Raw genomic sequence first — 24,185 nt, 5'->3', positions numbered from 1 at the left:
TATTTGTTTGGTATTTGTATTTTGCAGATTTACAAACAAAAATGGGATATAATCAAAAAGAGTGACAAAAAAAAAGAATCCAGTAAGCCAGTCTATGCAGTAAAATGAGAATTAAATAAAAGGAGAGTAGAAGCATGATGTTGGCCATAGAGCATCTACATATTTAATGTGCCCTTTGGCTGCTGGTTGAGCTCTGGTATAATCACTCTGATGTGAGGGGAGAGTGAAAGATGTTTAAAATCACATGACCAGAAGACTGCAGAAAAATTATGCATCTCATCTGTGTTGATTTTAATAACCAATGAACAAAAAATATATACTGAATTCTACTGAACTGCTTCAATCTTAGAGTCCTTTTGTTGTCCTCGCTGGAGCTATTTCTGATGTTTAATTGCATTTAAAAAAGTAAATAAACATTTATACCTATTCTTAATTTTCTGGATGTCTAAACCACTTCCAGTCATGAGCCCCGAGGCCACTGCTGCCCCAAGTCAAAATGTCCGCCGTGATAAACATGGAGGGTTGTATCTCTGCAAACAAAGCTGCAGTGTATTTCAAAGTTTATCAAGGTTCCGCGAGTGTGTGTGCCCACGCAGGCTGGTATTCTCCCAGGATTCAGTCCAGCAGTGACGACTTGAGCTGCAGAGTTTATCATGTGTCACTGTTTAAGGTCAGACGGAAAATAAGACTCCAGAAAAACACCGAAGACAAATGCCAGCTGACAGGGTCACCCCTTAACAGCAGGAGTGTGTGTGTATGTGTGTGTCAGTCTGTGAACAGTCTGCCGCTGTCTGCACCGTCCTTGCATGCTGACCTTTCTGGTTCTTTGTGTTTTAGTTTGCAGAAGTGCTGGAGATCAAATATGCATTTAGTTTTCTCCGACATGATGGAGTCATTATTGCTGCCTTTGCAATGAATTCCATTGAAATTGTTGACACCCGCTATTAATTGAACTGTTCACCCCTTCTTCTTCTCCTTCTTCATCATGTCCTCTATCCCTTCCTTTTCTTCAGACCCGCTCCAACTCGCCACTCCCACCCCCACCCCACCCCCCCACCCCCCTCTCCCAGCCCATCGGCCCTCCAGTCCATCGGGACCATGATGCTCAGCAGCTCTGTGGAGGTGCCGAGCCCGGGCGGGATGAGTGGCCTCAGCGGGCTCAGCGCGGCGGCCCGGAACGTGGTGCGCTCCTCCAGCATCTCCGGGGCCATGTACAGCCTGGAGAAGAGCCCTGGCAGTGGGGGTCCGGACTCCACGTCGCTGGCTGGGAACAAGAAGCGGCGCTCTAGTCTGGGTGCCAAGATGGTGGCCATCGTGGGGTTGTCGCAGTGGAGCAAGAGCACACAGCAGCTTAACCAGCAAGGTCGGTTCAGAACGTGATCTACTTTATTCCCCCTCGACTTCTACAACCCTTCAGCCAGTTCTTTTTCTTCCTCCGTTTTTTTCTACCTTTGACTTCTGTCATTGCTAATAAATCAACGTCAGTATGATGTTTTCTCTTTCCTCATCATGTTTTATCTCTGGTAATGTTGCCTGTAATGCTGGCTGAATATTAAACAATAATCGGGTTTTCTGTGATCAAAGCCTCCAAATAGTTGGCTTTAAATTGTCCAAAGATTACAACTCCAAGTCAACGGTAAACAAGACTTTTTAAACGTCTTTCTTAATTGTACAGGGTCACTCAGTAGCTGCTGTATGAAAGAAATATCTCCGCTGCTTCAGATGACAGTGCTGCAGATGACAGTGCTTCAATGAAGTGCTGTAAAATACTAAATAATAAGCCGCATAAGCAATACTCCAGAATCTGTCATTGTTATTGATCTACTCACGCAGTGAAATCCAGAACTAAACCACGGATTGCAGCAAAAATGTTGCAGGGCAAGCAAAGTGACTGTTTCTTAGTAGTATTACATGAAGCATGAGTGAGTTTATGAGTAGCTTTCAGAGGGCATTTTAGGTTGCCCTCTGAATGCACAAAAATGCATCAAATATGAACATTTTCAGACTCTCCTTTTCAGTGTTTGAAAGTTTTGCTGCGCTACCTCACCGAGGCCAGGGATGAACATCGCTCATAGGCTTGGATTTATGCAACTAACTTGTCTCTATCCAAACAAAACATTTAATAAAATGTCTTCTGTGTATCATTCCAGAGCCCATGCAGCAAAAATATTGTTTCTCACTTTGCTGTGCAATGCCAAACACAAGCCCACTCGTTCGCGGTTTGTAAATAGAAAACAACCTGTCACACACTCGGTGTGGGTGAAGGCTGCAAGGCGGGGTCGCGAGATGCAACTGACTGCGATGCGTTTAAAAAATGACTCCTCTCCTCGTCAATGGAGAGCAGGTTGCTCACGGCCACGCTTCCTCTTCGCGCTGCGTTTCTCCTCGCAGCACAGTGAACTGTGACCTTCGCAGAACAGCGTGTTCGCGTCGGCGTGCTTCTCGCTCTGTGACTGTTCGGCTATGAGAGTGTAATTCTGTGTTGAGCCATATTGTGACGTCTGGGTTGTTTCAGAGACTTAAACAAGGAAAACATTTGTGGCATTCTCTTTGTAATTCGTCTTAACCGGACATCTCTCTGGACGATGAGCTCAAGTTTTGGGTTAATCAAAAGAGACGTGTGACGGTCATATCTAATGTTTTCACTTTGACCTAAAGTGTGTTTTGTTTTCTCAGTTTGAGCCACATTGTTCTGTACCAACCCTCAGCCCACTTTTAAATTGCCAGTGACATGTGCTCAATGCTGTACATCAGTGGCGCCTGAGTGGAAACGCCAACACTCTCTAGTGCTACTGTTCTGATAAACACCCTGTTCACATGATGCTTTAGAGGTCAAGAAACTCATTCCTGGATGTTTTTCCACTCATTCTTGATTTAGAAAATCTAAATATTGATTGCTTTAAAGGGGTCATATTATGCAAAATTCACTTTCTAATGGTTTTCCAACTGTAATATGTGTCCCAATACTTGGGAATGACACCCCAGAAGTGAACAAAGTCTGTCTTCTCTCCCTGGCTTGTTTAATTTTTTTAAAAAGTGTGCTGCTCCAACGAGCCAATCATAAATCAAACCCAAAATAGTGTCATTGGGGGTTTAGCCAATCCCACTCAAGGTAGCCCCTCCCTTTAACCCTCCCACAATTAGCTAGCTCTGCTCTGGCACATGGCACCACAAAAGGAAGTACTTCCTCCTCTTTCCAAGATGAGCATGTGTGGGCGGAGCCAGTCCAGCTCACACAGACACAGCAGATTCTGAATGCAGCTCATATAATCCAATATTCAACTGGTTGAAAATCGAGAAATAAAAAATGGATTTGGGGCAGTAAAGTTTCAATCCAATGTTTTTGGACCAACGAGACCCATGTGAAAGTGGAGAGAAGCTGAATAATATGACCCCTTTAATTACGCTAAATACACGTTTCTCTGTAGATACGATGCAAATTGCAGTCTATTGTATTGACAATCTTAATGGTTTGGAAACCGTGTTTTAGCGGCACGAGGTGGTCGTACTTTGTGGGCTCTCCTATTTAAAAGTGGTGGCATATGGAACAAACCAGAAAAAGCTAATGATGTTTCGGAGCGAACCAATCACATCTTTGCAGAAGTTTTGCATCGTGACGCGTTACTGTCACTCGTCCTGCACCCTCACCTTAACCCCCAAAACAATCCCAAACAAATCCCAACTTCTGAAAGTTCATCTCAATGTCATACTTAAATCAAATACATCTCGAAAGGAATAGAAGATGCACGCACACACACTTTATTGGCTTTGGGGGGCATGTATTGACTTACATGCGTTTCCTGAATTCTCACTCTAAACTGAAGGATTGATTTCTATCTTTCAAAACACCTCCATGTTTGTAGATACCTTTATTGGGTGTCTTAACTGGTTTAGCTCCTCACAATAGTAATAAATATTGGCCACGCGCACAAGTTTACATTGGCATATAGGCTCCACAAGCATTTGTGCCTTATTTTTGGAGTAAGAGTAAGACAAAGCTACACACACACACATGAAGAGCTCGCTGCACTCGGGCTCAGCTGACACTTGTCTGACGCAAAGAGAGCTGTCGATATTTTCTCCGCAGGGGCTTTGGTGTGTGTTTGTGGTGATGAGGAGAGCACAGTGGAGGGAGGGAAGTGTGGCTGAGAAGGAGCTGCGGAGGTAGAAAGGAGGAAGGGGAGACAAGGGGTGCGTCTAAATTTAGATGTTCTCTGCTGCCAGAGGAACACATCACGCCTGGAACAAAATCACGCCATCATGCACTTTTCCGTCTCTTTCCATCCATACCACACCTCTTCTTTTGGGGTCGTCTCCACCCTGCGCTGGCAACAGGTTTTCGAATTAATTTCCAAAGCGTACCTTTGATGGGTACACAGCTTTGATATGAGATATGAACAAGTCTGTACAATCTGTATTGGTCCAGGTACAAACCATTCGGTGTGTCGGGACAGGAAATGACTTCAAAAACTGGGCAGATGGAGCACAGACAGATAGATTTTTAATATTGGGTTACAAAACATGCAAATAAACATAATTTGTGAGGGCTGTAGTCTGCTTAGCTGTAATACTGTAAATCTAACAGAGAACCCACGTTAAGCCTAATACTAGCAGATATTCTCAACATTGTAAAGAACCATCTTTCAACTCAATATCATTATCATCAAGCATCTTAGGTTTAATTTAAAATAGTACAGAAAGTCTTTGATATGAAACCCAACAAACATGGTCATATCACCACAATACAAGGGATTGGTCTCTTGAAACAAATTAATACCGGAAAACATTGATAAAAAGGACGTTTTGTGTCAGCGATATTCATACTGTTGCAAAAAATATGCACCCATATACTAAGTGGAATCCCACTTTTTTTCCCTTTGAATCCTTCAGAAAGGCTGCAGACCATTACCAGAAACTAGCAGGCTCGCTCACTCCCAGGAGCCTTCCAGGTCGGCTTGAGTTCCTAAAAAGTGTCTTCTTTTTCTTAGCAATTATCACAGGTGTTTAGAGACGATTTGCAAACAACTCTATATGCATTTATTAATTGATAGCAGATATATTTTACTGGTTTGTTGGTATCTTATAATCCAGCTCAACATTTATGGAGAAACGGATGTAAAGTTCTCTGGCTGTTTTAACTTTTTATAAATTATTATATCATATGCTGCTTCATCTTGTTCAGTAGTAGTTTGTTTTTGTTGTGCGGTCTTGTCACTTTCAATACACGTCACTGGCAAGAATTGGATAAACGAGTTGTTAGATTTTTAGGCTGCCGACAAGAGATGGAAAGATGCAAAATAGACCAAATAAACAGTCCGGGGCAGGTTATGTCAGTCTCGCCCTTAAAGTGCCATTAAGAGGTAATGTGTTTAGGATGTTTTGGTGTGAGTTTCTGCAGGGTATGTTCTCGCTGCACTCTTATTTAGTCAACATGAAACTGTTGTGTATACGAGTGCTTTCATAAGGCCTAATGAAAGGTGTGCAAAATGATATATAATGTGTTTCATAAGGATACTATATGGTTGATATATGGTGTTTTAGGCCCTGCTTTCTTTATGATTTAAACCAATATAGCACAGTGACAATAGTATTTCATGGAGGGGCTTGAAGTCCTGAATATTATGTTGTTCCTCAAGTGATTATTTTTGAACATAAGTAACCGCATAACTAATAAATCGAGATGCAGTGGTGCAGAAAAACTGTTGAGATTATTCTTTTCTGGACTGACTCTACTTACAGCCAGCTAATGCTGTTCATACAATCTCATAATTGTATTATATTAACATGTAATTGCTACTGACCTAACACCATGCTCCCACTTCACTGAAAGCTAATAGTCATGCCAGAGATTATAACATTTTGTCCTGGAAGTGTGGATATAGTTGTCATTATGCCATAAAGGTGCAAAAATGTTTATATCCTCCACCAAGATATAATCCTTAATTGACTTTGTTGTAAGTTGTCATGTATGTCGTGAGGTTCTGCTGTAATTTTGAACATTTATAACCCCTTATCTAAACACTTAAGGGTTTTAATCCATCATGCATGGAAAGTGTTGCCAGTAATCATTTTGTCATTTTGTCCAGGTTACATTTGCGTAGTATCTTTAAAATCACAGAATCTCGAACATAAAGCGTCATAAAAACTCTATAGAGATATCACTAAATATTTGTTCTATTCTCATATTTATTTGGTTACTTTTGCTTAATTATTCTGTCATTAACAGCACAAAATTTGTAAATGTTGGCAGGATTATTTGAGAGGAAACGTGAACTCGCCTATCCAAAGCAAAATACACTATTGGAGCCTGAGTTGTCTTGTATTTGTCATGAGTAAATAATTAAGTTTCTACTGCAGTCTGTGTGGTCGGCAAAAAATAAACAAGCTTCTCACAATGGTAAACCTTAGTGAAACGAACAAGAAAAACTGTGCCGTTAACTTAAAACCTTGCATCAAAATAGCATTAAAACCCAGCTTGACCACCTCCCCACCCTGCTATTTGTGCATACATTTGCTCTTTAAATATGGAATTTTTGGAATAGTCATCATTTAGGATGTGATGATGTTTCAAACAAAAAAACAGCAACATGGAAATGAGCTCGCTCTTATTTACCGAGTCATCTTTGTCCCCAGTGAGGCTTAACGGGTTCTTTGCACAGAGCTAATAACATAAGCAGTGGGTTTTACAAAGCAGGAGCAAGTACTGTATCTCTGTGTGTACACAGAAGGTCTTTAAGCGCGGATCACACACGTGTTGGAAGTACTTGCTGCTTGGTACACAGTGACCGTGTTGCTTAAACGTGGCAACGACTGTCCGTTTCACTTCATGATGCCGTTTCCCGCTGAATCGGAACTGACAACAGCTGCAACGTACTTCACTATGCAAAGGTCAACAATGCGATCCTCTACATCATCTATGAACACTACCACGTCCTATGGTACGTGAATTAATAATTACATGGTTGTTCTAGTCACATTGATGTACAAGGAAAAGATTATTATTATTATTTTAGGGCAGTTCTGGTGTTACTTTGGCTCGTGTGCCTTTTTCTTCTTCTTTTCTATTGGTTGCAGCAGCAGGCAGCCTGTACATGTCATACATTCTTGGTTTTCATTCCTTAATTGAGTAATATATTTCTTTTTCTGCGTTATTATAGGCCACCATCAGTGCCAGACATTGATACTTCAGACTGAAGGGCTACTGCAGTGTCTTTTGTTTTGTTTTGTTTTTGTCGTTTCCACATAAGAGTGGATTTCTGATAATGAAGTTGCTTTTACATGTATATTTCCACATTCAGGCATCTTGTCTCGGCATTAAAAAATTGAACAGGAGCGTGGAAGTGAAAAATCATACAAGATTTGAGGTTATGCAAGTGTCTTTGTTGCATCAAAGCACAATACACTTGTGTACCGATGTTGTATACCGCACATCCAGCTTCCTGTCTTCCATACAAGTTATTTCCATGCATGTTTTCCTCTGTGATCCACCCCAGTTTTGCTCATCGCGCTCCATTCATAGCTCTGACACCCACTGTACTGCCGTCTTATTATTCGAGGTTTTATAACGGGCGAGCGTTGGGATGGCATTTTGGTTCTGTCTGTGTTCTATTTATTCCCCGCTATTATTAGTATCGGTGAGGAGAAAGCGCGCGCGGCACACACACACACACACACAAAAAAACGATTTCCCAGGTTTAATGGGTGAGTCACTCCTCCGCATGAACACGGTCTTATCTCCTGAGCAGGTTTATCCGTAGCTGTGAACGCGGGGCCAGCAGAGCGGCTCTCCGGTACACTGACAGTCTGCACCCAGAGACACAGCTCCTACTCAAACATGCACCGATGATGAGATTCAAGTGCACCAGGAGAATTGGATAAAAGCAAACCAGGCAGAGATGTATGCATTTGCTTGTGTTTGTGTGCATGTGAGAATCCCAGTAAAAAAAAAAAAAGAAAAAAAAAGAAAGAAAATAATCTGGTTTACACATGTCTATGTGTTGCTGTATTTGTTTGGCTGGTTCACATTCACACTCAATCCCCCCTCCCAGCTCCATTTAGCTTCCTCTGTGCACTCGACACACATTCTTTTTGTTTTCTCAACTTCACTTTCGATCGGTTTAACTTTTCCATGTGTTTGTTTCTACAGTGGTGCTGCGGCTACTATTCAGACGAAGATGGAAAACATATCTGACACTGGAAAAGGGCCTTTGTTAGTTTGCTTCTTAAACAAATTCTGACTCTGGGTTTTTTTTTGTTTGTGCAGCAGGAACATAAAACTGAGAGTTATGTCCATCTCTGCACCGATTTCTTATTCTGTTTGAGATGAGAGTGAGTGAGAGAGAGAGAGAGAGACTTGTGCAAAAAACCCTTATTTCAAACTTCTTGTTTGTGTGTGATGTCATTTTCCATACATCACCTGCAAAATGCATGCACGCACAAAGTCTATTTGCATGACTGTACAATTCAGAAGGTTTTTTTTTAAAGCGTCTTTCTTGAGGTCTCGGCCATTATCACTCACAAAAGGACAAGGCGGTAATCCAACATTATTGAGGTCTGCTCCTGTGCCAATATATTTTGTGATTCTGTTTGTAGTAGAAAAACTCATATTTTTTGATACCAGCACAGATGTTGCTTCTACTATTAACTGCAAATCTGCCTCTATAGTTTCTTTGTCTCTTTTTGCCACTGCACTCTACATATCTCGGCCATCTGCTGTATGTTTAGCCGAGGCTGTTCTTTTATCAGTTTGCTTTGACTTCAATGTGCATTAAAAAGTCTTTTTGTAGTTTAGTAAATACTCTGAATGTGGACCTTGTCCTCCTCCGCATAACAGCAGACAGGCAGATGTGATGCAGAGGGGAGATAGCCAGGAATACATACTTCTGAAAGGCTCAGTTTCTGTGCAAATCAACCTCTCAGTTTTTGGAAATTGTCCTCTTTTGTTTCAGTTCCTCCTTCATTACCGAGTGCGCTTTGTATCGGCTTCACTCGGGGAACGATATCACTGCTCATTAACGGCTCTTTTTCATCGTGGGTTGCTGACTGGCCCGTCGGTTTCTGATGCCCGGTCTCTGCGTGTCCTCCGGACTATTTAACTGTACAATAAACAGTAGACCTGGCGTTTGAAGAATCGCGCTGTTTTCTCAGGGTGACTCATTCATGCCCTACTTCTAGCTCCACTTGTGAGTCACAGCGAGAAACCATGCTGTAGGAATTTTGGCAGAGACGTTTTGGAAAGCTTTACGGTGATCGGATCCTTTTGAGGGGAAATTCACCTCGACGGAGGAATTCTTGCACGTCAAACGGGCCGAAAGGAGGCAGAACAAAATGAGCTGCAGTGAATTACAAAGCTATACATTACACACGCTCCTTGAATCCCCGCACTGTACCTGTACTGCTATGAATAGCTGTGATTGCTATTTAGAGTTTGCTGTGACTAATCGAACAATCTTTTTATTCCTGCTTCAGACGAGACTGCCGCTTTGTTGTATTTTCAGGCCACCTTTAGCTCCCCCGCCTCCCCCCCTTTGAAGCACATTGAGTCACAAGCTCTCCTGACACCTACAAAGTGAACCCTTACTCATGTTCCCGAAAGCTTTCTCTGCCCCACCGGTGCTCCCGGAGGCTGCCAAACACTGGCTCAGCTGACCGGTGATCACCTTCTCTCCTCTTTCTGTCTCTCATCCCTCCACTGCCCCCCCCCCCCGTCCCGCAGCCAGCTGGCATCTTAATGTTCCCTCCACTTTATCTGCCTCACCTTCATCTTCATCTTCATCTTCATCTCCATCTCCTCTGCTCTCGCTTTCACTCGCGCCGTCTATCGTGTTTTCTCAATCACGCCCACCAGCTCATCCGCGCTCTATTCTTAGCCAGACGGACCGGTGAACCATTCAGCTGTGTCTTCCTTTGTGACTACATGTCTGCCATTGTGTAACCGTGTGTCTCCTCTGCATGTAAAGCGGTACGTCGAAGCCAGATCCGACTTCAAAAGTGGTTTAAAAAGCAACTTTTTCGATGTGTTACTTCATATATATATATATATATATATATATATATATATCTTGAAATTCAACTCTGACGTTTTGCAGTCAATTTTCTCTTCATCAAATCGACCATTTTAAGGTCATATTTGACAATTATCACTGTGAAGTCAGTTCATTTATTGATTTTGGTTGTTTTTTTTACAAATTTGCACTTTTGGCTAGTGGTGTGTTTGAACAATATGAAACTACTGAGGTTTTAACTTTTTTGTTTTGTTTTGCAAGTCCAGACAACTCATGTTGTCACCCAGTCTTTAAACTCAAGGTTTTCAGGGAACGTTTGCTGATACAGTGCCTCCCATTGGAGGTATCAACAAGAATACACATGTGCAGCACATGACTTAATTTTCCCTCTTTCTCCGCCATGCACAAGTTGAATGAACACAATACTACGCGGTGCTTACTGTCATTTAAATTTATTGTTGAATTTATTTTCTCACATCGCTTTTGTGGGCAGTAAGGTGATTTCAATCATCCACCTATAAAAACACAAAGTACACAGTAAAATATCCCTGCATCGATGTGCAGTATTTGCTTATATTATTTTCAGCGTTGATAATAAAATTACACTGTTCCTCTCTTTCTTCAGCGCGTGAGCAAAACTAAATATCTCATATTGCCTCATTTTGTTCCTCCACAATATTGAAAGCACACACAACTTTGAATGTTTGAACAGGTTATAAAATTATTTAATCACAAAACCACTCGGGTGTTTTTTATCATTTGTATTTTTAGGTAAAACATTTTTTTTAACATGTTGCCTGATATGGTAAATACAGAAATTGAGTGAAAAGCTCTCAAATTGAGCAACCTTGGTTGTTGTTAAACAAGAGCACTTAGTGGCACCCCGACGAGGCTTTAACAGGCAATCACCCTCACTGAGCTGAAGTATGTGAGATGAGTCATCGTGTGTGTGTGTGTGTGTGTGTGTGTGTGTGTGTGTGTGTGTGTGTGTGCACGATACTTATAATCAAGATGTTATTACCACACCTCTCCTCGTAGAGTGCGGTAAACACACACTTACCTGAAAGATATACAAACCTGGACTGGGAGCATAGGAACCATACACACACACACACACACACACACACACACACACACACACACACACACACACACACACACACACACACACACACACACACACACGGACACACACCAAGCATTCTGCCTCAGCCAATGCGAACATAGAAGCAGATTGATTTGTGATTCTGCTTCATGGAGGCTGTTGCTGCTGCTGCACTGCAGGAAAACCTGAACAAGAGATTTAGCTCTGGTTTTCAGACCAAAACATTATCTTCCCTCAAGAAGAGGGAGTGTGAAGCATGTGTCAGACACAGAGACAACTTCCCCTTCTGATCAATTCATGTGAGAATTGTTATTGACTTTCAAACTGACATAGAAAAGTTGTGAGTTTGCGATAAATATATATGTGTACGTGTATACATATATATATATATATATATATATATATATATATATATATATATATATATATATATATATATCACAAGTATTTAGCCCTTTTAAGATAAAAATCATATCTAAAGGGCGAGCAAAGGTTTTGTCCGATGTTATTTCCCTCTCTCTTCCTTCACTTGTTCTGTCATCTTCCATCGGCCGGTCGCCAGCCACACAGTCGAGTAATCAAGAGGAAATTACACCGAAATCAGATTACTCTTTTCCTCATTGTAATTAATTGCCATTAGAGAGGAGCAGATTGCCATGAGACGTGTGGCATATTAATGCGCCGACAGACATCCTGCCGCACATGAGGGCTTTCGATTTCTAGAAATCATTTCCTATACAACGTGGCGCTGCAAAAGGCTAATCGCTTTATGTTGACCACTCCCAGGCGCATGTCCCTGCCTGAGCTGTTAGTGTAATTCTTTGACATATCCACGCACACGCACACACGGACATGCTTGCACAAGGACAACACAGGAAATTACATTTGTTTAATCCCCTTGCATTATCATTAAAGACAGAGTAACACTAGACTACGCTTATTTGTTTTTTGCATGCTCCGTTGGAGTTAAAGAGTTAACTTAACGGAAACGAGGGGCACTGGTGGTGTCTAATAATAAGCGTAAATTATGGAGGAAAAGAACAGAAAATCACTGCGGTTCTTCTGAATAAAAAGATGCATGCCAAGATTCAGAAATAAGTAATTACACTCTGAATAAGAGGCTTTATGCTGAACTACTGCCATTATGTTCTATTGGCAACAAAACTGCTTGTCCTTTAACATGAATACTTCAAAAATCAGGGAGTTTTGTCCATTTGCCTTCTGCCAAGAGCCAACTAAGAAGATTGAGAACACTCACATTATACATGCTGCCTCTAATAATCTCCACAGTCACGGTACTTTGTGCTTTCAGGTTTTACAACACTCCTTCAACACTACTTTTTCTCTGCAATAAATTGATGCTGTCAGAACTGGAGAAAGTGGTTCGGTGCAAGAATTTGCCCAAAAGCTCACTTTTTTCACTGTTGGTGCAAATTGAAGAAAATAGATTTAATATGTTGTTTCATTTGCCGCTGAGGTCCTGAAATTTTCCTGTATTTGGTTGACTGTTTTTGGCTGTTTCTGTTTTCTTCTAAACTAATGGTGCTTTGTGCTTTTAGTTGTGAACTTGGAATGATCACACTTTCTCTGAATTATAGCTTTCCTCTTTATCAGATTATTTGAGAATACAATAATGTAGTTCAAGACTGCAATAACAAGTAGATGAACAAAAATACAAACATTGAAGTCAATGATGATGTATTTATGCTTAGAGATTTGAATGCAGGGCAGGAAAATGGAATATCTCACAGTTCAGTGTTTTGCGTAACATGTCTAAATTGCACATGTTAACATGGTGACGATGAGATATTGGATATTAGATTATGCAAATATACCGTGAATACAAAAATGTCACGACGCACGGAGCCAAACTGAAATTTCCGTTCAGAATCATTGAGTTTCTGACCTAAAATTGCTCTCTGAGCTTGTCAAAACTTATATCAGTCTTTCTCAACACAGACTTCACTGTAGATGAACCAATGTACTGGAGTTTTTGTCCAGGTGTGACATTTTTATTTCAAGAGAGTGAATGAATTTGGAAAATGTAAAGTTTAAATAGAAGAAACATGCAAACATCCCCAGGAAGTGATTGCAAAAATGTATCAAAATAGTAGCACCTGTGCTATAAAACAGTTTTCAAGGGGGGAAGAAACTAGTCCGCTCCTAAACCCGTACACTATGCTGTGCAAATGCGTTTTCAAACTCCAGCTTCTACTTTTGTATTTGTCTTTTGTTCAAATTTAGAGAGGGGTCCGGTGGTAAAGATACCACAACAGATCTTTCATCTCCATCACCCATGCTTGGTTACTGTTGCTATGCGTGGCGGATCGTTGCCGTCACCGGTGCATCCAATAGGCATGTCGGCGCAGCCAGGGAGTCTAAAAACAGCTTCCTATATTACAGCATATAATGAGAAAGGCTTCATCAGTGTTCCCACCAAATGTCAGTGCAGCTTTAATGATCTACTGAGCAGATATGCGCACATACACACATACACACACTGCGAAGCTGAGTCTCATACACATCTTTTCTGCATTGTTGGCATTTTCCATAAGCCCACCTTTCTCTACTTCCTTCTCTGCCATTAATTCTCACCACTGAAGCTATGAATTCGTTCCATTCCCATTGCCCTAGTCTATCTTTCGATCCTCTCCTCTGTATGTCTTGGTTTGTTGCTTCTGAGCCGCGTTTTGTCATACAAGTGGCACCGGCGGTTTGCACAATTCTTGCAGACAAAAGCCAGTTTTCACTCTCTGCACTGCACATGAGATTCATGAGTGTGTTTCTAGGGTTGAGGTATTACTCATCATAGGAAAGCCTTACAGGAGACACTTTAACAGCCTTGTAGCACACAGAGCCCGAGAAATCCCTCTCTCCTCCAGCACAATAAAGCAACAACAGCTTATGTAATGATGTTATTTTAGCTGCTCAACCGGCATATATGTCAGACAACCTCTAATTACTCCTTTCAGGATGTGTGTGTGCATTTGATGTTAACATTGCATAACAAAGTTTGTTTACCAGAAGGACAGGAAGAAGAAGAAGAAGCACACCAAATAATTAATAGAGTGGAGTGGAGGGAGGGCAAGATGTGAGCCCTATGATTAAGATGGACAAAAGCTTAAGAACTTGAAAACTATAGACAGTAAAAGTAGTAAAAAAAGATGTGAGTTAAAAAGAGGAGCCATGAGTAAGAAAATCCAGCACACAAGGAAAGAGCGAATGATAAACAGCTGAGGAAAAAAAAAAATGAAATCACAAGAGGAATTAAGGGAAACATTATTTGAAGAATAGAGAAGGAAAGGGGGTGACGGTGATTAAGAGACGAGGCTTCTGGAGAGGACAACGTGAGCAACGAAAGACACGGCGTGAGAGTATGGGCTCATGAGCGAACATGCCGGCCCCGGCACTTGGTGCAATGCAGAAGGCATTGCCATGGAAACGAATGGAGGGAGAGCGCAGACGAGGAGGAGGGGATTAAATAGGAAGGAAGAGATCAGCGCTTCGCACCATTGTGGGGGGGGGGATTGAGAAGCCGGGTGGGGGTCTCCTCCAATGAGTAACGTGTATAAACGTGGAGTTAAATGTTGACTCGTGTGTGTTTGAGCATGTGAAGAGTGTTTGGAAGAGCTTCTACTTTTTAGTTTCTTACTTGGTTACCTTGTCATCCATGACAACAGTTGTATAGCCGCGAGCTCGCTGTACAACATACCAGCAATCTTTTACTTTTAGCATTAGCTGTTGTTTTAAGGGTCACCATTTCACTAAACCCCTGTGAATTATCTTAGTGACGTCACTCTAAAAAGAATAAATCTTAGAATTCCTCAAATTTTAAGCTTTATCTTAGAATTTTCCCTTTCTAAGGCAAAAGTAATTCACAAAGCATCTTAAGCCCTAAGAGAGCTCCTAAGGTGGAAAACCGTTTAAAAGGAGCGAGGACGACTTTTAAGAAGCCGAAGAGTTTCTTAAACGGACAAAATGGCGGAAAGACAAAGGGAAAAGAAGGATGTTCCCTGTATATTTAACCACAACGATTTAATGACAGGAATAATGTTTGTAGTCGAGCTCATCAGGGACGAGCTTACTTCTCCCACACAGCGAAGCAGCGCAGTAAACCAACAAATCCACCTAAACAAGGACAATGCTCTGCATTCTACTGTAAATAAATGTTTTTCTCTTAATATTGTCTCTGGTGAAAATCAGTGTGAGGTCTGCCTCTTCTTTTGTGCAGTGATCCCGCGAGCCACTTTACCTCTTAATACGGTTTTATTTTCCTCCACGACAAGCTGTGCATACAGCAGCCACTGCTCTTCTGTCCAGTTGGGCTTTCTCATTCTTTTTTCGGTTTCCATTCCGATTTGTTCCGTTCGTTGTTGTTCCTCATCCTGCCAAATCCAATCTCTTTTCATAAGAGCTCCACCAATCACAGGGATTGGTGTCAGCTGTGTCTGCGTCCACCATAAAGATCAAGTACAGTGGTAAGAATAACCAGCGTGGACAGAAAAGATAACAAGAAGCTAATCCATATAATAATCGGCACGTGAGCGAGGTAAGTTCAATAATTTTTAAGCTGTGCACAAATTACATTAATTGTTCAGAGTTTCATCATCATGAAAAATAAAATAATTTTCCTGATGACACGTTTTTAATGCAGCCCGACATATTTGATCGGTCAATTTGACTCTCTCCATTACTTTTTTTTCTTCTTTCTTCCTTTCTCGAACAACCCATCACAGCTTTCAAAAGACTGCATCATACATAGCAACGGGGTCAACCACACTTCCTCACAAAGATAAAAGGTTTCTGTCAACTCCTTACTCACAGTTGCTCACGTTGTGCAACGTTGTGCAATGAAATACACATTTTTGAGGAACTTGCACAATGCAATAATTGTTTTGTTAAATTTGCAATCGGTGTAAACACATGTGACAGTTCTTGCACACTTGTAGCCCAATTATGTTTGGAGAAAAGCCATGAACAGTTTTTATTTTACAGATCCTTGTGGTTGAATTATGAGCAGGGGCAGTGTTGGGGTGAGCGTTGCTGTGGAGGCGTGAGCCCATTTTTTTCCCCCGTTTTTTTTTTCTTTTCCCTCCATCCTGAATTGCTGGAGTTCCACTGAAGTGTTGCCTCGATAAATGAATTTGGGGAAGTGATGGAGGATGAGCCCTGTCGCCATGGCGCCGGTTGTCTCAGGTGGCATCGTCTGGGTCCACATCTGAGGGCGGGGGTTGTCATGGCAGCGGGGAGTGCATGGAGTTTGTCTGGGTGTCATGCTACACACACATACACACACACACCCTTTCTGCAGGATTATAAATAGAAGGCAGCAGAAGGCAGCACCCCTCTCCTCGTCTCCAGCACCCTCGGGTCCCTATCAAGCCCATCTCCCTTTTCACCCATCACTTTTTCGACATTTGTCCTTCACTCTTCATCCTTCACAGCCTTCCCTCTTCGTCTCGCCAACCCTCCAAAGTCTTGTCAAAGTGGCTTTGTGCGCCGTGTGTTTATTGCCATAGTGATGGCGATGATGCGGGGTGTCTGCTGTTGTCATGGCGATGAGACAGGCAACATGGCGAGGATGTTTAATGAGACTGGAGTTGCTCAGGCTAATGAAGTGGGACGACTGTACCTGGGTGTGCACTAAACTGGCAACAATGAGCAACTGCTTGTTAAGAGTACGCTCTGGTGGCTTCACTGCACCGCCAAACCACCCAGACTCTTGTCGAGGAGAGATGTACAAGCTTCCACCACAACTACGACAAAAGCAAAATGTCCAGCTGGCTGTGATAATAATCAGTGATTTCACACTGAAATCAACAAGTTCAATAAAGAAAAGTCAAAGCATATATTTCTTGCTCCAACATTTAATCATAATAATCATTAAAACATTGTCCAAGATATTAAAAACCAAACAGTGCTGACATACACGTCGGCTCTAAACTGCTTTCTCATCCTCGTGTGCCACTGAACTGTCACCCTGCAGGCCAGGTTGTTCTCATGAGGTGTGAATGCACGCTGGGCTGAATTGTGTCAGCATGACATTTTTATTTCTTCCAATGCTGTTTTTTTCTCACATCGAAAGAGAACTTTCTGCTTTTATAATGCTTTGTTGGTTGTCGTGGAGGATTTGTTTCACTTAATTTGTCATATATAATCTATTTCAGCATTTTTTTACTTTGGTTTTTACTAAAATGTTGTTAAAAAAAACCCAATGTCAACAGCAAAGTTGAAGTAAGTGTTGGTTTTAGTAGTAGTCTAAACTCAGTTAATGTAGTTATTGGTACTTTTTTTTTTTATCTCTCAATACATTTTTTTGTAAAAGTCCCTCAACTAAGGATTACAATAGTAAACAGTGCTGGGAATAAGGTGTCACTGAAACATCACATGTCACCTCGTTTGTTACTATTTACATACAGTATGTTTACTGAAACAGTTGGAAAGCTGATTTGGCACTAACGCAAGCTGATTTCTGTTTGGTTACTATTTCACTCAGTCTAATTCATTAATCAGTCACTTGAGTGACCCACAGTGACAGTTCTGTGCACATTAAGACGTCCTCATATAGAGAGACGATTTGCGTTTCTTTCTGCAAGTAACTAATTACTTTTGTTTCAAAACCATTGTTGAAACAGAATGCTATACATTAGGAGTGCAATTCAACCACCGATGTAAATCCTTGCAGAATTAACTGAAATCATTCAGTAACTGTGAAAAAATCAAGCTGAAATTGGTGCTAAGGACAGAAAACTCACGGTTGCTGCAGTCCTCGGGTAGAAAATGTGCCCATAATGTGAAGAAAAGCTGAGAAAGATGATCAGCACATCTGTACACACTAAGGTCTTGGGTTTACTCTGGATATGATTGATTTTTGCGTGATAATTCCAATTTAAGGACTTGCAAGGTTTTGGGATGTATTTATAAAATGTGTGAGAAAGTGCCTGCCCTTCTATGACGTCTCTCCGAACCCTGCGAACTCTTATATACAGTTTTGATAAAAACACTGAGACCAGGTTGGAAGTCATCAAAAAAAGAGTGCAGAAGTTTACATGTCAAATCCTCAACCTAAATCTCTTCGACTGTGGCCTCGTACTTCTTTTTTTTTTTTCCCCCTCACATGTCCAGTCACACGGAGACGCGGCGTACCATTACAAAGGATGATGTCCTGAAAGCTTCTTCTCCCGAGCTCGCTCGCGTTCTCCCAGCGTCAGCAGGACTGTAAAGCCTAAACACTCCGCTCGCCCCGCTCGTCTTCTGCACTCATTGTCCTGACTTCATTTCTCCCCTGCCACCCACCGCTATCCTCGCACTGCCAGTTTATGTGCATTTCCCTCACAAGTCAAGGCTCAGGAGTCCCCCTTAAGGTCTTAGTGGGCCCCTTCTTCACTGCAGCCGTTGTGAAATGAGCTTTACTTGTTTAAAAAAAAAAAAGGACCGTAGTGATACCTGCGAAGTGGAACGATATTTCAATAGCGCAGGGACATCCCGGTGGATATTCGGTGAGACTTTGCTTGAGTGAACTTGCCTCAAAATAAATAGGATGTTCTCAAAGCGAGCTTGAATTCCCTTGTCCTGCGGGTAAGTAGATTTAAAAAGGTGGTTTTGAAACACCCACCCCCTCCAAAAAAAAAAAAAAAGCAATAAAAGCTTCTGAAGCTTGTGAAAGGTCACCTCATTTTGAGATTCATTTCATATGTCGAGCAGCAGGTGGATATGAGGGGCTTATCATTGCTGGGCCTGTGTAATACCTGACTTCCTTATCAGACGGCTCTATAACTTCCCCCTGCTTATCACGCTCAGTGGATTATCCCGCTTTAAACAAGGCACTGTGACCTCTGTTTTTTATTTTTTTCTAGACGCTGGGACGAAGAAGCTTCGTAGCACCATCCGGAGGAGCACGGAGACTGGCATCGCTGTCGAGATGAGGAACCGGGTAACACGGCAGGGCAGCAAGGATTCCACAGATGGCAGCACCAACTCCAATAGCTCCGATGGAACGTGAGTGTCCAGCACGCATCCATCCATCCATCATCCATCCATCCATCATGCGCTTCAGGATGTCGGCCTATGACCACGATAGTCGTCTGTCCATGCATACATCCCTGCAGTCATTCATCCAAACATCCTCATATCTCTCTCTCTCTCTTTCTCTTTCGGTCTCTCTCTCTCAGGTTTGTCTTCCCTACAACACGCCTGGGGCCTGAGAGCCAGTTCAGTGACTTTCTGGACGGACTGGGCCCCGCTCAGATCGTGGGCCGGCAAACACTAGCTACACCCTCCATGGGTAAGACCATAAGTCAGGCAGATCTTCCCCCTTTCCTTGAGTTGAGGTTTAGATTCCAGAGCAAGATCTCACAAACTCGTGCTTCAAGAAACCTGCAACACAAATCTCTTTAATTTCAGAACTTTATAACCTCTTCCCCCCGCATAGAAATGCTTCGATGCACTGCAGCATCTAGAAATAGCACATAAACATTAATCTGTACTCAGTACGGATTAGGTTATTCTTGCATACGTTTTAAATCTTTAATACAAAGAGGTCATTTTCTGAAAAACAACTACACTGAGAGGCGTGCTCTTCCTTACCTGCTCGTCAACAGTTTTTATAGCTCAGTGTGGCCCTCTAGTGTCAAACACTGCCTATTGCATCTTCAAGTCAATCTGTTCAATGAGTTTAGCTGTATTTAAAACAGCCATTCTTAAGGGGGTTTTTTTTGGGGGGGGGGGATTGGGACTTTTGTAATGACGTTTCTCTCTACAGGGGATGTTAATGTGGGCATGGTTGACAGAGGAGGGCAGCTCGAAGTGGAGGTCAACCAGGCCAGAGGGTTGATCCCCAAACCGGGTTCCAAGAACATACCAGGTGCTCCCCTTCACTCCATCAAACAAGCTACAATGTCCCACACATGGCAACTTTCCAGCCTGTGCTGAAGCTTAATTGCATTTTGCCTTTCATTCATTCTGCAGCAACCTATGTGAAGGTTTATGTTCTGGAGAACGGTGTGTGTTTGGCCAAGAAGAAAACCAAAGTCGTGAAAAGAAATCTGGACCCCACCTACCAGCAGGCTTTGTTGTTTGACGAGAGTCCTCAGGGCAAAGTGCTACAGGTATCTTTCTTTTCTATTCAATGAGCATTTATTATTCAATACTTGATAGTAAGGTACTCTTATGTTGGACATTGTCACATATTTTGCAACGATTGTAATGGGTGATTCTGCAGAATTCTTCCTGTCAAAGGTCAGGTAATGTGCATGCTTTGGAAGAAATATATACACACACACACACACACAACTCAATGTCATCTCTCCTTCAGGTAATAGTTTGGGGGGATTACGGGCGTATGGACAACAAGTGCTTCATGGGAATGGCCCAGATCCTCCTGGAGGACTTGGACCTGTCTGCCACAGTCAGCGGCTGGTACAAGCTGTTCCCTACCTCCTCCCTGGCAGACCCCAGCATCGGACCCCTCACCAGACGCCTCTCGCAGTCCTCCCTGGAGAGCGCCACCAGCCCCTCGTGCACCTAGACACGGCGGAGACATCCACACGCACAAGCGCAAGGCAGTCGTGCAGACACAGACACACGTACTGTATATACACAATGACTGTATTTGAAGCGCAAGAGACAGGTAGGCATATACACACACACACACACACACGCGTGTGCACACCCATATGCATCCTTGCAGAAACACACACTCAACATGCAAACATCACACACACCCACACACACAAAAAAAACAAGCTGCCGTTGCCATCACTTGTGGATTACACAGTCTGAAATCCTTCTCACAGTCGACATGAGTTACCTTAACATGTAGCACTTTTCACAGTTGTGTTTCGACATTTCATTCCATGAAACCAGGATACACCAGGTGCCATGTTTCTATATCCCAAGTCACCAGACGTCTCATCACAGGGCCGTCCCAAAGCCAGTTTCTGAACTCTCTATGCCAAACTAAGAAGAAAAAAACCCCATTATTTTTTAAAACCAAAGCTATAATTATTATTATTATTATTATTATTATTATTATTATTATTATTATTATAAGTAGTAGGTGAAGTAGTACATAATATAAAGTATGGATATGTAGCAGAGTCAATGACTTGGATGTAATGCAAAAAAAAAAAAGATACATTTTACACACAAGCCGAGAACCGAGGGCCGAACACAACATATCTGGGTAACAGGCTTGGAAATTCACATAATGGCTATTATGTGAGGTAGCAACACTGCTATGGTTTTCACAGGGCAGAGTAAATATATATATATATATATATATATATATATAGTTCAATTATTTGTGTTTATATAAATATATATATCGGCTACATTCTGCATGTTTGCTTGCAAGACATTTTAAAGTGCTTAGATCTTTTTATTTAGCTTGCCTTGACCAATGTACCAGGAGTATAGTGCCACTTTTTGAGCCGTCTCTCATGATAAAGGAGCGCCGCACTGGCTGATGGAATAGGATACAAGGCTTTGGATGAGCGTGGCTGTCATTGCTATCAGCAGAAGGCGTGAACACACCCGTTGGAGCATCAGACTCCCTCCCCACACACACAGACACGTACACACACACACACACGCATACACACACACACACACACACACACACACACACACACACACACACACATATACACACACACACACACACACACACACACACACACACACACACGCACACACCTGGTATCAGGTCTGACCTTTGACCCTGCTTCTCTCTCCTCAGTCGCTCAGACTGTCACTGAAGATGTTGTAAATGCATAAATGAGTGTTTGTTTTTGATATCTTACTATGATGCTGGTGTTACTTTCTTTGCGAGCATGTAATGTATCCTGCCACTATACGGTAGTTCTACTTGTTTCAGGTGAAATATGTCAGCGACACACCTTTTTGACATTCTTAAGTTTCCTGTCAGGAAATGACGCTTGTGTTTTGCGATAGCACTTTACTGTAAAAATTATTTTATCAATTCTGCACTAGCGGTGGTCGACCACTTCATTTATTTCAACTTCTTTTTCATCACATTCCTTTTTCCGGAAGCTTTCCATCATGAAAATGTGTTTTTAAAGTCAGTTTGAAGACCCTCTAGTCAGCTGCAACAGTCAGGTGTGCAAAGCTTGGAGAAATATTCAAAACATATTTTTCACTAAGGCGAAATTTAGTTTCGACAGAATTTCGACAGCATTTTTATTTTATTTGCAAATGATTGGACACTTTTAAGAATTGAATATGCATTTGAGAAAGAAAATTGAAAAAAAAAATGCTGGTTGTTGCAGTTTAATATGCAATAGTTGGGTCTTCACTGGCAGCATAGGAGTTGCAATGCACTAGACTGATATATATATATATATATATATATATATATATATATATATATATATATATATATATATTTTTTTTTTTTTTTTTTAAGATGAAGAAAAATCTTTCGATTGTGTTAATTTGTCTGATTTGAAACCATCATCTGAGACAACAGCCTATTTTGGAGGTTGTGGGTTTCCATGAGTTCACATTTGACTTTATCTCCACGGTGTTCACTGTACAGCTCATTCATGTCTTGTTTCTGCAAAAAGGGAAGAAAAAAAAACCCAGAGGCGTTTTGTCTCCTCGGTACCTCAGAACAACAACAACAACAAAAAATTCTATTCCAGTGCTCTTTAAAACTTGGTTAAAGGGATTTGTGGCATTCTTGAGTCATTGTGGGAGGAGGGCTGATAGTCGTTTCTGACCCTCCTGTCGTGAACACAACCCCGCGTTAGAAGTGCCAGCGAGGTCTGGCTTCCAATTTATTCTCTGTTTTGAAGCTTTGCCTTGTTGGATTGTATTGTTACGTATATGAAGTAACTTATTAATTTGTATTTAGAAATGTATTTGGACAGCTGGCATGAGGGGACGACAAGGACTCTTGATAATTTGCACACACTGTCTTTATTGTGCACAACTTGAAAGGACTACCAAGCTTGGCTGGCATGGAGGAAAGTAACATAAAACTATAAAAAAAACAAAAAACAAACACATCATAAATGATATTTATAGACTTGTATAGACTCCTGCTGAATGTTAAGTTGTTGGTAAAATGAAAAAAAAATATTTTTCCATGTTACTCCAGATGTTTTGGAGCTTATATGAGACTGTATGTGACCCCCCCCCCCCCCCCCCCGAGTCGTGCAATTATTACCCCCCAAAACATTAAATGTTCTGATAACTGAAAGTAGGAAAACAGATGTTGCAAAAACGCGTATCTTATATGAAGTATATTTATGGCGGGCAGAGAGCTTTCGCCAGATTTATTCCAATTTTTTCTTTTTCTATTTCTTTTTTCTTTTTTTAAATCCTTGCAACCAAAAGGAGAAATATTGCCTTTCTTCAAATCGTAGTGTGTGTGTGTATGCGTTTTACTGGGGTGTGTTTATTGTAGTGTGTGATGCAGGACAGCGAGATGTCAGAAAGAGAGAGAGAGAGAGAGAGAGAGTGCGAGAGAGATAAATGTGTAGATATAGATTTAAAGTAGAGGGACCACAAGGACGAGATCAGGGTTTTTTCCGATTTCTCTCATCAAGGCTTTGATCGTAGACTATGAAGATTCTATTTAAGTGTCGAGTGATAATCGTGCGTTTTGTTTCATTTGTTTGAACACCTTAGCTGATGACGTTAGTGCGATTTAAGAAATTATCGGGAACCTTAAACGAGGGCTAAAACCTCACAAGTAGCAGGATGTGGGAGTCTAATGGAGGCTATTTGAGGTTTGATGTTTCAGGGCTGCCAACTCTCACATATCGGACTAAACTCACAATATTAATGTTATTTGCTTTTAATTATTAATTCATCCCCATTGCCTTTACTTAAGATTAATTCCAATACAAAGTGCAAGTGTTTCCATATATTAATTATTTATACGATTTATTCTCAAAAGTGACAAGGAAGATGCATTCCCAGAAGTATTAGTCAGTTTTTTCTTGTTTTTTTTTATTTTTTATTATCAATTCCTCCTTTTTTCTTTGTATTCTTTGAATCTCATAACCTATCTTAACACCTTAGATCAGGGTCTTGCAATAAGTCTTCTT

General features: G+C 41.5%; 1 protein-coding gene across 1 annotated transcript; it reads left to right on the top strand.

The window, feature by feature from the left end:
• Positions 1-1,098: 1,098 nt before the first annotated feature.
• Positions 1,099-20,635, top strand: rims3 (regulating synaptic membrane exocytosis 3; the record flags this gene model as incomplete). The annotated part of the gene is made up of 6 exons (XM_080515490.1): positions 1,099-1,363; positions 18,966-19,107; positions 19,281-19,393; positions 19,871-19,972; positions 20,077-20,216; positions 20,423-20,635. 6 exons carry the CDS (start codon positions 1,099-1,101, stop codon positions 20,633-20,635), a joined length of 975 nt encoding a protein of 324 aa, XP_080371616.1.
• Positions 20,636-24,185: the final 3,550 nt, after the last annotated feature.

This window comes from Blennius ocellaris (assembly GCF_963422515.1).
Source record: "Blennius ocellaris genome assembly, chromosome: 20".
NCBI classification, from domain to species: Eukaryota; Metazoa; Chordata; class Actinopteri; order Blenniiformes; family Blenniidae; genus Blennius; species Blennius ocellaris.
The sequence above is the reverse complement of the archived record's forward strand: the minus strand, read 5'-3'. Positions and strand labels throughout refer to the sequence as shown.